The sequence below is a fragment of the Streptopelia decaocto genome (genome assembly GCF_964273445.1).
Source record: "Streptopelia decaocto genome assembly, chromosome: 5".
Classification (NCBI taxonomy): Eukaryota; Metazoa; Chordata; class Aves; order Columbiformes; family Columbidae; genus Streptopelia; species Streptopelia decaocto.
In genome coordinates, this window is record NC_138659.1 from 36475952 (window position 1) to 36490400 (window position 14449).

At 43.0% G+C, this 14449-nt stretch overlaps 1 protein-coding gene across 5 annotated transcripts in view; it reads left to right on the forward strand.

Moving 5' to 3' along the window:
- The window catches only part of PRKG1 (protein kinase cGMP-dependent 1), a 468886-nt gene that overhangs the window by 396327 nt on the left and 58110 nt on the right, over positions 1–14449 (forward strand). For 4 of the 5 annotated variants that reach the window (XM_082054422.1, XM_082054421.1, XM_082054420.1 and 1 more), the window contains one exon: positions 6989–7063. The exons of the other annotated variant lie outside the window; for it this stretch is intronic. In XM_082054422.1, the coding sequence (XP_081910548.1) occupies positions 6989–7063 (75 nt within the window). The remainder of the gene's footprint in view (positions 1–6988; positions 7064–14449) is intronic. 5 annotated transcript variants of the gene reach the window in all.

A 14449-nucleotide genomic window follows, 5' to 3' on the forward strand; every position in this document is an offset into this window, starting at 1 on the left:
AATGAGGTCACCCCTCAGTCTCCTCTTGTCCAGCTCCAGAGCCCCAGCTCCCTCAGCCTTTCCTCACATGGGAGATGCTCCACTCCCTTCAGCATCTTGGTGGCTGCGCTGGACTCTCTCCAGCAGTTCCCTGGCCTGCTGGAACTGAGGGTCCACAACTGGACACAACATTCCAGGTGTGGTCTCCCCAGGGCAGAGCAGAGGGGCAGGAGAACCTCTCTGACCTACTGACCACCCCCTTCTAATCCACCCCAGGTACCATTGGCCTTCCTGGCCACAAGGGCCCAGTGCTGGCTCATGGTCACCCTGCTGTCCCCAGGACCCCAGGTCCCTTTCCCCTACGCTGCTCTCTAATAGGTCATTCCTCAACTTATACTGGAACCTGGGGTTGTTCCTGTCCAGATTCAAGACTCTACACTTGCCCTTGTTCTATTTCATTAAATTTCTCCCTGCCCAGCTCTCCAGCCTGTCCAGGTCTCTGGATGGCAGCACAGCTTCCAGTGTCAGCCACTCCTCCCAGCTTAGTGTCATCAGCAAACTTGCTGACAGTCACTCTATTCCTTCATCCAAATCATTGATGAATATATTGAATAGTACAGGCTCCAGTACTGACCCCTGAGGCACTGCACTAGATACAGGCCTCAACTGGACTCTGCCCCATTGACCACGACTCTCTGGCTTCTTCCCTTCAGCCGGTTCGCAGTCACCTCACTACCCGCTCATCAAGACCGTACTCCCTTCAGCTCTTCCCTGTTGTCCTTGAGCTCTTCCCTGGGCACAGTGTCTTGATGCAAGACACTGTCAAAGGTCAGATGTTGGGTTAGGGGAGACCTCTGAAGCCCTTCTGATGTTCCAATGGGATGAATGAGAGATGCTAGAGTATCTCGCAGCATACGCTCAATCGTGCTTTGACACAAGTGGTTTGTATTATTTTACAGTCCTTCATTTCTAGAAATCTGGTGTTCTGTAATGGCCGACCTGCGGAATAACACTTCAGAAATCCCAGGTCTTCTGATAGGTTAGTTTGTTTATCAACAACTGAAAAAACAAATATAGTCTATCTGTTGGAAACAGATGGTGAACTTCAGGATTGTCAACTGAGTGACTTGTGGGTCATGTACACAAGCCAGGTGGACTGGTTGATAAAAGACATGCTGTCCCTTGTCCTGTGGGGCAAAGAGACAAAAAACTGATTTATTTAGATAATATAGCAAGCATTTACTCAGAGAAATACAAAACAACAAGTAATTTATGCATTTTTCTCAACGCTTCTGTAAGGGATATTTTTGGTTTGCACTATAAGTGTTAAAAAAACCCAAATGACCAGTAATTGCATGGTCAGTCGTTCCTGATGGTTTTACAGACTATTTCTTTGCTCGTCTCTTTTGCCTTTTTCTCAGTATGTAACGCCCTTGAAACAGTAAGGAAGTACAAGTTTAAATTTAACTGATGAAGCTGTAGTTAATCTATACCAGCGATTCTAGTAACGCTCTGCAATTAGTAGCACAGTAACACTATTCATAAGAATCCTATTTATAGGGCAAGAAAAGGAATGCTATTTATAGCACTATTTATAGCTCAGGGAAGGTTGTCCTGTGTCCTGACCAGTTCTTTCTTGGCATAGCTCTTCTCTTAGATTATTATTTTATTATGGGCATGCAAATAACTGTAGAAGCTCATTTAATATGGAGAAAACCTACTAAGACATCTGTAAATTTGGAACACTGTGCAGATGCTGTTCTGTTAAGGAGGAAAAGTAGCATTTCTTTACATCCAGATAGACAGAATATTACACTTTTTGGTTTGTTATGGTAAATGTTGATGTTGACTTATATGCAAGGTAGCAATGGAAGCTGGAAGTCAGTGTTACCTGCAGTCAAAGCTGGTCTGTGCAGAAGAAGGAGTGATGCATGTTATTAAGGTTGCCTAATATTTTCTATTACAAGGCAGGCTCTTTCATTAATCAAATGTAACGAAGCAGCAGTTTTCTGCTTTGGTGCGTGTCTCATTCTGAAACATTTCAGCAAAATTAACATTGCAGTTTCAAAGAACAAATTATGGGAAGATATCATTGCCTTAATGGTCAGACTGGAGAATTTCAGTCTTACTGGCGATTGGTGTTAATATTACCCATTGGTGTTATCTTGTCATCAGCTTTGTTGTAGAAGTCTTCCCAAAACATCCAGAAGTTGTTCCCCAGACACCTTAGAGCCGATACAGCTGCTGTACGCTTGATGCGCAGGAGTCACCCCTTGGTGCCAAAGGAAGTTCTTCCAAAGAGAGGTGGAAGAACAATTTCTGACAATATTACGAGCAATTGTAGGGCTCGTTTAGTTGCCTGGAGGGTTTTGAGGGTGGTAATACAGGAAACTTGTTTTTTAGGGATGAGTCAGGCCACCAAGCAAGGTCTCGGAGAGGGGTTTGACATGGGACATTGCGTAAGTGTGAAAAGATGGTTTGCCTAAAATAATTTCTGAAATTCAAAATATATGTATTAAAATGCTGCATGGGGCGAAACAGTGGGAGTTGAAAACACCATGAGGAAAGCCAAAAGGTAGTATATGATGGGTCTTTAATTACCAGACTCTCACAGCATTGGTGTTGCCTTGCTTTTTAATTTCCTTGTGAAACAAGGTGGTCATTGCAGTCACAAAACCACCCCAAAGACACCCAAAAAGTAGTATAGCTAGTTCTTACAAATCTGTGTAGACATGCTTTGCAACCATGGATTTTTAGCTTCCTTTTCTGATGTAGAAACAAGCAGAGTCGTGATCCAACAAAGGAAGCAACCTGCAGCCCAGCAAGCGTTCCATGTGTCCCATGGACTTTAATTCATGTTGTTCCAATCATCCTTAAAATATTTGTTATGAAGGACAACCTTGACATTCTTTCCATCTTGCAATGATCTTTTTAAGTCCCTTCCTTTACCAGAATAATGAATTTCAGTGGGATTTGGTCCTTAACGCTCTCTGGCTTCATCAGCAGGCTCCACCACGCAGGAGGTGAGATGAAGCTGAGCACCCAGCTCCGACCAAGCTGTGGGAGAAATTTCAGCTCACTTAACATCAGATTATGCTGCATTTCGCTCCCACATGAATGAATAAATATTGCTCATGAACAACTTGCAAGTTCAACATCCTTCTCGAAATTGGAGAGATGTGGATTTGATGGTGTGTAAGGAATTGGCTGGATAGTTAGTTTGAGACGGTTACCGGTATTCAAAAAACTAATAGAAAACGAAGCGAGTGCCTGAGGCGGGATTTCCAGGTCTGGTGTGGTGCAGTTGTACAAGCTCTGCAGTGACCACGTTGGCAGTATTATTATTAATTTGGGTCACCCAGGGAGGACTATGACAGCAAATAGGTTATTTGCTAGAATGTGACAAGTTGTCATCTTGCCAGAGAAACAACAGTGCAGTCCTACCTGTTCAGGTGTATTTCAATAAACAAGCTTAGTAATTGGTAGGAAAAATTTCTGGGGAATTTCATTTTATATTCAAAGTTTCAACCTGTCCGCGTATGTTGTCATTGAAGAGGAGGTTCTGCTAACCCAGTAGGGAAAACAAAGCGAGACAGCAACAAGGCTGCTGAGATGAAGGTGATGGCTTTGCTAAGCCAGGCAGGCTGGCGTCTTCTCCATTCTCAGGCTTAATGGCGGGCCCAGGTGGCTTGAGCCAAGCTGGCTGGTGGGAAGGAGATGTTCTTCTTGCCAACAGGGAAGCAGAGACCCAACTGGGAGCCTTAGGCAGTTGGCTTGAAAAGTTCAGCGGAATGTTACGGGTGCTGGGCCTACAGAACCACAACTGTTAGAGGGAGGAGCTGAAGGCCAAGAGCCACTAAAACTCAAGGCACGGCCCCTCATGATGGAGGCCAGTAGTGCCACAATGTGGTATTTGCAGATATTGAGTGCTCAGCGCTTATTGTTGCCTTTGGTTGCTCGTATCAAGGTGATACTGTTTTTTGAAGGAAACATTATAAATATTTCCAGTATTTTCACTTTGGATTTTGTGGTTTTGTCCTATTTGAAAGCCCGGTTTTGGTTATGAGATGTCAAGAAAGGTTGTTGGATCAACCCTCTTGGCAATGGAAATTATCCTGGCATGACTGACCCTACACAAGCTGAAGTGAACTCTTGCATTGGAGATTTTCAGTTTTGCTTCGTTACTGTTTTTCCCAGTTGAGGTGAAGTTTATCCATGGAGAAAATTGATTATGAGAACAGAATGTTCTCATATGAAGAGAGAAGGCTATACGGAGAAAAAATACAACAGTTTTCCCATTAAATTCTTGGGAAGGTTGTGGCTGAGATGATACTTCAGTGTTGAGACAGACAATAAAAAAGTGACTCCATTGAACTTTGAAGTCTCACTCAGTCCTAAGTCTTGCTTAAGATATTTTAATAAAAAATTCAGGGTATTAGACAAACCATTATTACTCCTTTCAGCGAGTTTTTCTTATTTGCCCGTATAATGTTTCGCAAGATGAAGTTTTATTTGCATTCCCCAAGAAAAAGAATTGAATGTTCAACCCTGCCACATTATCCTAACCACATGAAAGCAAACCAAGCCCGGCTATTTTAAATGGCATTTTAAGGTCATGTCTTCCAGCTTTCCAGGAGGGTTACGGTACAACCGCGTCTCGCTTTATTGCTTGAATATCTGTTTGTGGCACAAGGGAGCATTAACACGCGTGTCTTGATTTGCTCGTGCTCCGTCTTTCAAGGGGTTGACTTCATCCTATGGCATGTATTTGGCACACGAAAAATTAACCTGGACGCGTTCCTGAGATCAGCTGATCGGAGGCAGCTCGGCGTGTCCCGATTAAGCAAAATCTTTGAGGTACAGAGAAGACTTTTTTTGGGGCCAACACTGGGCCCTTGTGGCCAGGAAGGCCAATGGTACCTGGGGTGGATTAGAAGGGGGTGGTCAGTAGGTCAGAGAGGTTCTCCTGCCCCTCTGCTCTGCCCTGGGGAGACCACACCTGGAATGTTGTGTCCAGTTGTGGACCCTCAGTTCCAGCAGGCCAGGGAACTGCTGGAGAGAGTCCAGCGCAGCCACCAAGATGCTGAAAGGAGTGGAGCATCTCCCATGTGAGGAAAGGCTGAGGGAGCTGGGGCTCTGGAGCTGGACAAGAGGAGACTGAGGGGTGACCTCATTCATGTTTACAGATATATCAAGGGTGAGTGTCAGGAGGATGGAGCCAGGCTCTTCTCAGTGACAACCAATGGTAATACAAGGGGCAATGGGTACAAACTGGAACACAAAAGGTTCCACTTAAATTTAAGAAGAAACTTGTTCCCAGTGAGGGTGGCAGAGCCTGGCCCAGGCTGCCCAGGGAGGTTGTGGAGTCTCCTTCTCTGCAGACATTCCAACCCGCCTGGACACCTTCCTGTGTAACCTCATCTGGGTGTTCCTGCTCCATGGGGGGGTTGCACTAGATGAGCTTTCCAGGTCCCTTTCAATCCCTAACTTTCTGGGATTCTGTGATTCTGTGTTGAATGAGCGAATTTTTTCATCATTTCATGACCGAGTAAGGAATGTTGCGTCGAAAAGATACTTTGGCCTTAATTTTGGAAATTACAGTCTGCCTCTGTCAAAAAACACCAACACAATTTCCACACAAGAGTAAACGGGTCTTTGGCTTCATCATTAACGTGTTTCTGCTGTGGAAATTATTTCCTAGATTGTAGCATTGAAATTAGAGACATATTGAATATTCTGCTCTTATCCTAAATTCATAAATATGTTCCTAAATGGTGATTCTTTATTTTTGGTCAACTTCTCAATTATGTTTTTACAACTTCTTAATAGCCATTTGTGTTCTTTGGCTGTATGTTTAGTGCCTCAGGAGACCCACAAACTTATAGAAGCCAGACTGCAGGACTCTCATTTCTGGAACTGTGACCTTAAGGCAGAGATGAGTCAAGAGACTGTGATTTGCAGCAACCTAGCCCAACTCTTTTCTCATTTTTAAATGATGCATTCTTTTTTTTTAAAAAAAAAAAAAGAATAAAATAGCCTGTGTGTGACAGACACGTTGGGAACAGTGGAAACGTATAGTAGGGAACTATGCTTTCACCTGGAATATCTTCAGTTTTGGTGTTAATTGATTTCAGTCATTAAAATTACTAAAAATATTCAATTTACATTTCTTATTTAGTCTCCGGTACTGTAGTATCACTACCAAAGTCATAACGGTTACATATATATATATTTTCTTCTCTCTGGAGTGATGCTTGTTAGTTGATCAGATGGTCATTGGGTCCATTTGTTTGAGTCACTCACGATATAAAAAGATTTTAGGATTGTTTTTCTGATGTGTCTGTGCCCTTTGTATCTCCCTTGGGACAGAGGATGGCATTAGGGGACAGCTCAGCACCATGTGTATCAAACACTCCTAATGTTTCACCCCGTCTTACTCATTTTTAACCCAATTAAAGGCAAATTTCCTCTTAAATGTCATTAAGCAATTTGGCTTATGATAATTTGCTTGCCTTTCTTCCCTCACTTTCATGTCCTTCTCTGTTTTGTTGGGGTTTTTTTCCCCTTTTTATTTCTCTCTGCTGTTTCTCTTAAGATGAGAAAGCCAAGATACAGAAATAAAGATTATCCTTCCCTTGGAAAGCAGAGATTTCTGCTTGGAGGCCAGGGAAATGGTGGTGGCATCTCACCGTCGCTTGCCAGTCGCATTGACTTATTGGCTCTAAAACTTACATTGGGCAGAAGGAAAATGGTGGTAATTTCAGTGCGTTCAGTCCCTAAAAGAGCCAAATAACTAAACTGGGATTTTCTTGGTGTTAGTTTTTGCAATTCCAGCCTTTCTCCAGCGGGCCTAAGGCCGTGTTTGCCAGCAGGTGCTTGGCCCTGGCCCTGGTTTGGTTGGTCATGGCCATCCCTGCCATGGAGGGATGGCCCCTGGTTGCTGCCACGTTGACTTGCTTGGCTCCCAAATGGAGACTTTTCCTCTAAAAATGCCCCTTTATTTTCACAGCTCCTTCAAACACTTGATCGGCGGCCTAGACGACGTTTCCAATAAAGCCTATGAAGATGCAGAAGCAAAAGCAAAGTAAGTGTCTGCTCGTTGTGTTCAGCATGAAATCTTGACCTGGTTTTTATTGATGGTACATCATTGTAATTCCAAAAAATAGCTGCTTTTTCTCAACACGGTAGTGTAAAACAGCTTAAAACGTAATGAATATTCCTCGGGATGAGGCTCCTTCTGTCTCTCTCCATGAGCATGAGAGGATCAGAGGGAGATGGGGCTCAAGGTCCATCTTAATCACAATATTTGAGTCCACAGAAGTGTTAGATCTTCAGAATTTGTCATTAAATAATTATCTTGAAATAGTTTGGGGTGAGAAATGAACAGATCCTGGAAAGCTCAGGTGATGAAGGAAATGGTTGTTAACATCATTTGTTTCTTAAGAGAACTCGGATCCTTCTCAGGCATTTTCACTGAAGTCAAAATGTGTTCCCAGACAAAGGATGAGAAATGGAGTTTGTCAGTTTTGAATGAATACTAGACCTACTCTAATGTAAAGCAACATATTCAGCTAACGTCCTGCTATAAATATTAATTTATTTCAGAAGTGACCTGTAGTGTACTTGAAAATATTTCCAGAAAAACCCCACTCTTCATTCATTCTTGTTCTAGAGTTTGTCATGTCTGTATATTGATTTATACCAACAAAAAGCTTTTGAAGAGAGATGTGTTCCAATTAGAGGGATACTGCATAGAAACCGTATGATTCAAGGCAAAAGTAGTTTAAAAACTGAAGTTGCTCTATACAAAATTGTTTTAATTTTCTTCTATGTTTATTATTATTATTATTATTATTATTATTATAATTACCACATTAAAAAAGGGGGATAGGTGTTTCCTCAAGGTCAAATGCTCGGTGTGGCTGTTAATCAGTGGTCTGCAGTCTAAATTTAAGATTACTCTTAAGTTATGCTTAGTAACTTCTCATTAAACCAGTGCGGTTTGAAATAGTGTATAACAAAGGAATGTGGCACTTCCGTGGAGAGGAAATATAAAGCCCTAATTAGTTAGGTGATTAAAAATAACTCTTTGTTTCAGAAAGTAAATATGTGTCCCAAGAAACTTAGTTTCTTGAACAAAACTTGCTAATATTGCGAAGTACCTGCAAATTAAGCTAGGATTTTCTTTTTCATCATCTTTGAGAGATATTTGCAATATATTTGTAATCATGTTGAATCCTTTAAGGTACTAGAAGGCACCCTAGGGTTGCATTTTAGTCTAGAATAATATTTCCCTGCCCCAAATGGAACATATAAGTTTTCTTCTTCAAGTGCTAAAGCTCCCTAAAATTCTTGTTGACTTAATTAAAAAGGCAGGAGGCTCTCAGCCGCTTTTACCATCCCAGCAAATAGGTGTTTGGGACACAGAATGCAGAGTCAAATGGACACAGTGCTATAGCAGCAGGTAACTATCTTGTAGATGTTATAGATAAGTATATAATTATATATATTAGTGTTAGTACCAGCTGAAAACATGGCATTTTAAAGCCGGTAGCAACTTATGCAAACCATTTTATAAAGTGTTGGAAAATTAATTTCAGCAACTTCAAGGAGATCGTCACACATATCCCAGGCATGGGCTGTTATTGTTTTAGATTTTTGTTGTTACTGTTTCAATTATATTGATTTCCATTTGAACAAAAAGGAACAAAACTTCGGTAATGAAAATCGGGATTTTTGTTTTTCATAATAACGTGATGTTACAATCACAGAAGCTGTTATAAGGTTATACCACGATCCACTGGCACCAAGCAATATTTGCAAGTAGGACTTGCCATTCCCCATTTCATAGTCTGTCTTTGCACATCTACAATTTTAAGCTGTATCATTAATAGAGTATCACATAGTCATTAATTATCACAGGCAATGTTTGCGTATGCAGATTGTATCGGAAGCTCTTTTGGGGTGGTTTTGTGCATTTTAGGAAGGACTTTCAGGATCTCTTGTGCACTTTGCAATGTGTCTGGAGGGAGGCGGAAGTTTTGGACCTATTTTGGATAAACTCTTCATTTGGGGAACCAACGGGCCAATGTCAACCTGAACATTTTTGAGCTTTTACCATCTTTATTCCTCTTCTTTTCTTCTAATGCCAAGTATTTAACCTCAAGGAAGGGCAAAGCAAAGGATTCCTGGTGATAGAGGGATTGGTTCCCAAAGGGAGGAATTGATTAATTTTAAAAGCAACTTTCAGATCATTAAAGTCAGAGGCCTGCACTTGCGTCTTGTTGCTCAAGAACTGTAGGTGACAGAGACATTAGTTCCCCTCGCATACTGACATTTTGCCTTTGAAAAAGCTGTCTTTTTGCTTTCTGCCTGGAGAAACATTCAAAAAACCAAAAGCTCTTTCAAAAGATGTGGCATTTATTAGTTGAATACCATATTCATGTTTGCTGGACTCCTTGAAAGCAAGTGTATGCCTGCAAAAAGATGATTTAGAAGAGGGAGAAATGGCAAAGTTACTAAGAGAGGCAAGTGAGATGCATTAGAAGCTGTTTCAGAGAGTTTTGTTGCTCAAGAGCTTTTGTTTCTGTAGCTCACAAGATAAAACTCCTCTGGGAGAAGAGTCTGCTTGGCAGAAGTTTTAACCTGGATTACTTTTCAAGCAGCTGCTAATTAGCTCCAGCTAATTGTCCTTCAAGGGCTTATGTTTTCCAAGAGGAAGTTTGTCAAAGGGAAGAACTCGACACATAAAGCACATTGGGGTTTGCTGAAGCTTTACACAAATCACATAAAAAGTATCTTTTCAATTTTTTTGGCATCCTCGTAGCTGGCATCTCATTTTCAGTGCGTGTATGGCAGCCGCCAAAAGGCCTTGGGATGGATAGAAAATCCCTGTATACGCGTGTCTCCCTGGATATGGGGTGGATCAGGGTGGTCCATGCGAAGGTCAGATGTTCAGCAGATCTAACCACGCAGAGTAAATACCAAGGACATCATCACGAGACATCTTTAGGGAGCGTCAGACCCTGCTTTTCACTGGTGTGATGGCTGCATTAATGGCCAACACGTGAACAATTTAATCTTAGCATCAGTTAAGCAATATGGACAGAGATGATCTGTATAAAAATATCTACAAAATGGCAGCAAATGCATTGTCGTATAAATCTACTGTATCAAGGTAATGACTAAATTCTTGTTAATTTAGGTTTAGACTGCACCCAACGCAGGGTTCACACTCCTAAAGCAGGACGTGGCCCATGGGCAGGAGTTCATTGCAGAAATTACTACCAAGTTGGTGGCACTGGTGGGGCTTTTTATCTCCATGCTAGAGCATGACCCTGTGGTCCCAGAGCTGGTAGAGAACCCCGTTGCAGACATGACCGAGAGGACATTAGGCCAAAGTTACAGGGTCAGAAGATCTTCCCATGTATCCAAGAGTCCTCCGGGTTTGAAAGGGTTGAATGTTTCATTAGTTAATCTCTCGGCCGGCTGGTGTTTTCCCAGCCAAGCCTTGAGATACAGTTAGTGTTCTCCCAGGACCTGGGGAAATGTTCTGGCAACCAAACTGCTGTAGACAACTGAGCTACCACTTCCTACCCTTGGGCATGATTTGAAGGGAAAAGTAAGCTCTGCTCAGCTCTTGTAGGCAAAAAAATACAATGCAACCAGTCAGATATAGTTCAGCTGAGCAGGGTGGCTTCCCGCACCATCACATGAGGTGTCATGGGGGACCATGGCCATGATGGTTGTAGGTGTCTCTCTGTTCTTCATGGGTGTCTTGGGTTGTGTCCGAAGTGCCAGGCTCTTGGCCGGCACGGGCAGCCGGGACGCCCAGCGCGAGGCCGTGTCGATGCTCCGGTGGGAAGGTCCCTGCCAAGGACACCTCCAAGGAAGTTGTGTTCTTCAAGGGCACCAGAACAGATTTACTCGTTTACAGCTAATATTCTGGAAACAGTTTTCCCTGTTTTTTTTCAAGCTTGGGATTGGCGCTTCTCCTTAAATCCATTCTTTGTGTTTAATCTCTTAAGTCAGAAATAATAGGTGCATCATCTGTGAGACCATATAATTAATATTCTACTCCTTAGATACATTCAGATAAGTTAACAAATTCATCAACTAATTAATGTTATAGTTAAATCCTTACCAGAAAAAAAAAAAAGTGGAGAGAGCCAACGTGTAATTTGGTTCATGTTCTGAGAAAACAGGAGTTTCAGAAGAATGGTGCTCGTGTCCCATTGTCAGGCCTGGCCACGTTGGTATTTGGGGCATGAAGGAGATACCTGCACCACAAGCAAGTCTCTTCTCCCCAGGAACAAGTGACAGGATGAGAGAAAACGGCCTCAAGTTGCGCCAGGGGAGGTTGAGGTTGGATCTGGGGAACAGTTTCTTCCCCAAAGGGCTGTGGGGCATTGGAACAGGCTGCCCAGGGCAGTGTTGGAGGGTTGGACAGATGGAGATGAGGTTCTCAGGACATGGGGCAGTGCCAGGGGTGGGTTAATGGTTGGACTTGATGCTCTTAAGGATCTTTTCCAACCAAAATGATTCTATGACGCTACATGTAGATCAGTTCCAGCTGTAGCCACTACTGCAGGTCCCATAAATCCAAGAGGAGACAGGTGGTTTCTCCTGTAGTCGTTGGTGCCAAGTGAGGTGAGGGTTCACCATGAGCTCCAGGCACACAAATCCCTTGTGCTTGTGTCTTCCTTGTCCAGAAACTCCTGAGGTTAATCCTAATACTACTTCAAATCCTAATCCTAATACTACTTCAACTCCTAACAAGCTCATCCGATGAGGTCCTCTTTAGCTTGGTCCCACCTTTCCATGACCTGTCTGTAGCAGGGGAGAGCCTCTCCCATGGCCCAGAGATGAGGACAACACCAAGGTGGCCCTCACCTCCCATGGTCCCCACGTTCCTTTTCTCCTGTCACATCCAGAATTGCCTGCTGATGCTGATCTCCTGTGGCAACGGGGCTTGAAGTTAAGACCAGATGCTGGTGCCTTCATGCTGTTGCTCCAGACGTCACTTCTTTTTGGTTGCACTTTTTGCTGGTTTTTTCTTTTTATATTTTTAAATTCCATCTGCGTTGCAGCCCTGGGGGAATACGTCTTCGTACTCGCAGCCAAAATTGTCTCCTTTTCACAGGACTCGAGGAGACGGGGACCTTTGCATAGGAATATGATGCTTTTCCCTTTTCTAGCAGCTCTGGCCGCAGACGCCCTTTGTCTTTACTCAAGCCTTGTTTTATATGAAAAGCTCGCTCCATCCAAACCTTTTGCTTTACTGGCCAGAGCTGTCCCTTTGTTCACTTTTTCAGCTCCTCTCTTGCTACGTTTACTCATAACAAAGCATCCTACCGGCTGATTGACTTTGCTTTGATGCAGAGGGTGGTTATTGGGATTTTTCAATTTACATGTGTTCTTTGTAGATACTTTTCCACCTTTCACCCTGGATTTAAAGGTGAAATCGACTTTATTCTAATGAGAAAGGTACAGATACACCTTCATACTTCGAGCAAGCAAGGTGGTGTGGTGCCCTGTCTTTATTCCTTTAATTTGCTCCTTACAAAATGATACTATGTGCTGCAATACCTTTTAGCGATAGGTTTTTGAAGGTGCCAGTTTAGGCGAGGGTTTTGGCTCTCCATCATAAGCCTGTGGTCGTGTGAGTGGCCCAGGGCTGCTCCTGGCATCTCACAGCGCTGCTGCCATCTGCTTTTGAATGCTTCCCCCGAGCTGTGTCCAATATCGTGTTTGCAAGATGAAATCCCCATATCCCTCTTCCCATCCAGTTTCTCCCTTGCCAACATGTTTACAAGATAAAGTATTTTCGGTGTCCTGTGTTGGCTCCTCCTTGGAGGACCTTTGCTGGCTCTGCGTGCGTCTCCTTCCTATACAGCCTTTTGTTTTGCTTCATGAGGTCTTCTTTGAAAATGATTTTAATAGTAAATTTGTCTTTGGCAGTTGAAAGCTTATTGCATGTGGATAGATCCATGTTAGTAAGCACGTACCCAGAGGAAGAGATGTGTAGAGCAAAACACTGGTGGCAAGGACCTGCTGTACGGACTGCTTGCATTTCAGTGGGGTTTTCCTTTGGGCTACTTCAACTCTGGTTCCCTGGACTCAATTTCAAACAGTGCTTGGGGGACATAAATCAGCTCTTGAGGCACATCTTGCGGTTTAACATCACCTGAGAGGAGCCCAGGTCTGTGCTCTTGTCCCCCTCAGAGATGTATGAGGGACTCCTTGGGGGGACTTGCTTCAGAAACATGTCCCTCGGCTGGGCTAAGAGATATTTGAATGCGTCTTGCCTATTGAAGACTGCTTTTTATTGATTCCCTGATTGTCTGAAGGTGGTTGGCAGTGACCTGGTGACGTGTGTTGGTGTGTCTGTGGTGTAAACATCTGCTCTTTGGTGGTCTGAAGGTGCAAGGTCTGGCCAACCTCTCCATCAACATATTAAGGCTGGAGCTGGCCCTTCAGCTTCAAGAAACGGGCCATGGCACACGGTAGAAACCACCTTATCTTGATGCAAACTCCTGTTTTGGTGGGATGGGAAAGGTTTGCAGATCCAATGGTGCGTGGTGGTTTTGACCTACAGCCAGTCCACGAGGTTTGGATGGATAATAAACAATTCTAGATAAGAGAGGCCAAAAATATTTTAACACCAGCCGAAAGGGAAATTTTCAAAGTGAGAAAGTTTCCAAATGGGAGCCATCAATTAAAAAGAATGATTGAATCAAGGTCCGACTTTCTGTTGGGCCAGGCTTTGGAAAACTCAATCTGAAATAATTCACCAATGCACAGAGTGCAATTAAATTTGTAATATTTCTGCAAGAGAGAATATTTTCTGGCTTACAGCATGAGGGATGTCTGGGCAGCCTGTGAGCTGTAACAATTGGCTCCATCTCCCCATGTCAATTGTTTTCAGAATTAGGGACCATATGGGAAGGAGCTTTTGCCTGGGTTATCCGCGGTGCCAGGCTGGGGGGAGAAACCTCGTGGGACTTGCAAAAGGGGGTAAAACCAGCTCATTAATGCTATAAGAAGCAGAGGTTGCAATCATTTCTTTTAAACTCTGTAAATAATTAAAATAATTGTCTACTTGGTGAGTGCTGTGGAGAAATCACATCTGATCATTGAGACCTCTTAAGTTCGTATGAGTTTAAATACCTTGCTCTTTAGAAAAACCGAGACTTCAGATAGAATGGTTTGGCCTCTGGTATGCAAGAGCTTGTTTCTTTCTGCTGGAGAATTTTGCATATAACAGAGTTTAACCTGAAATAATGTGTAATTTCATGCTGAAGCCGCTTGTATCCAAGTCTGGCTATTGCATTTTCCCAGCTGCTGTAATAAATAGGTGTTTGCTTAGAAAATCAGGTCTCAGAAATAATTTTAAAAGGCAAAAAGCCCATCGAGATAATGTGCAGGGCAATAGACCTAAATGAAGGTAGTGGAGCTGCTAAACCATGAC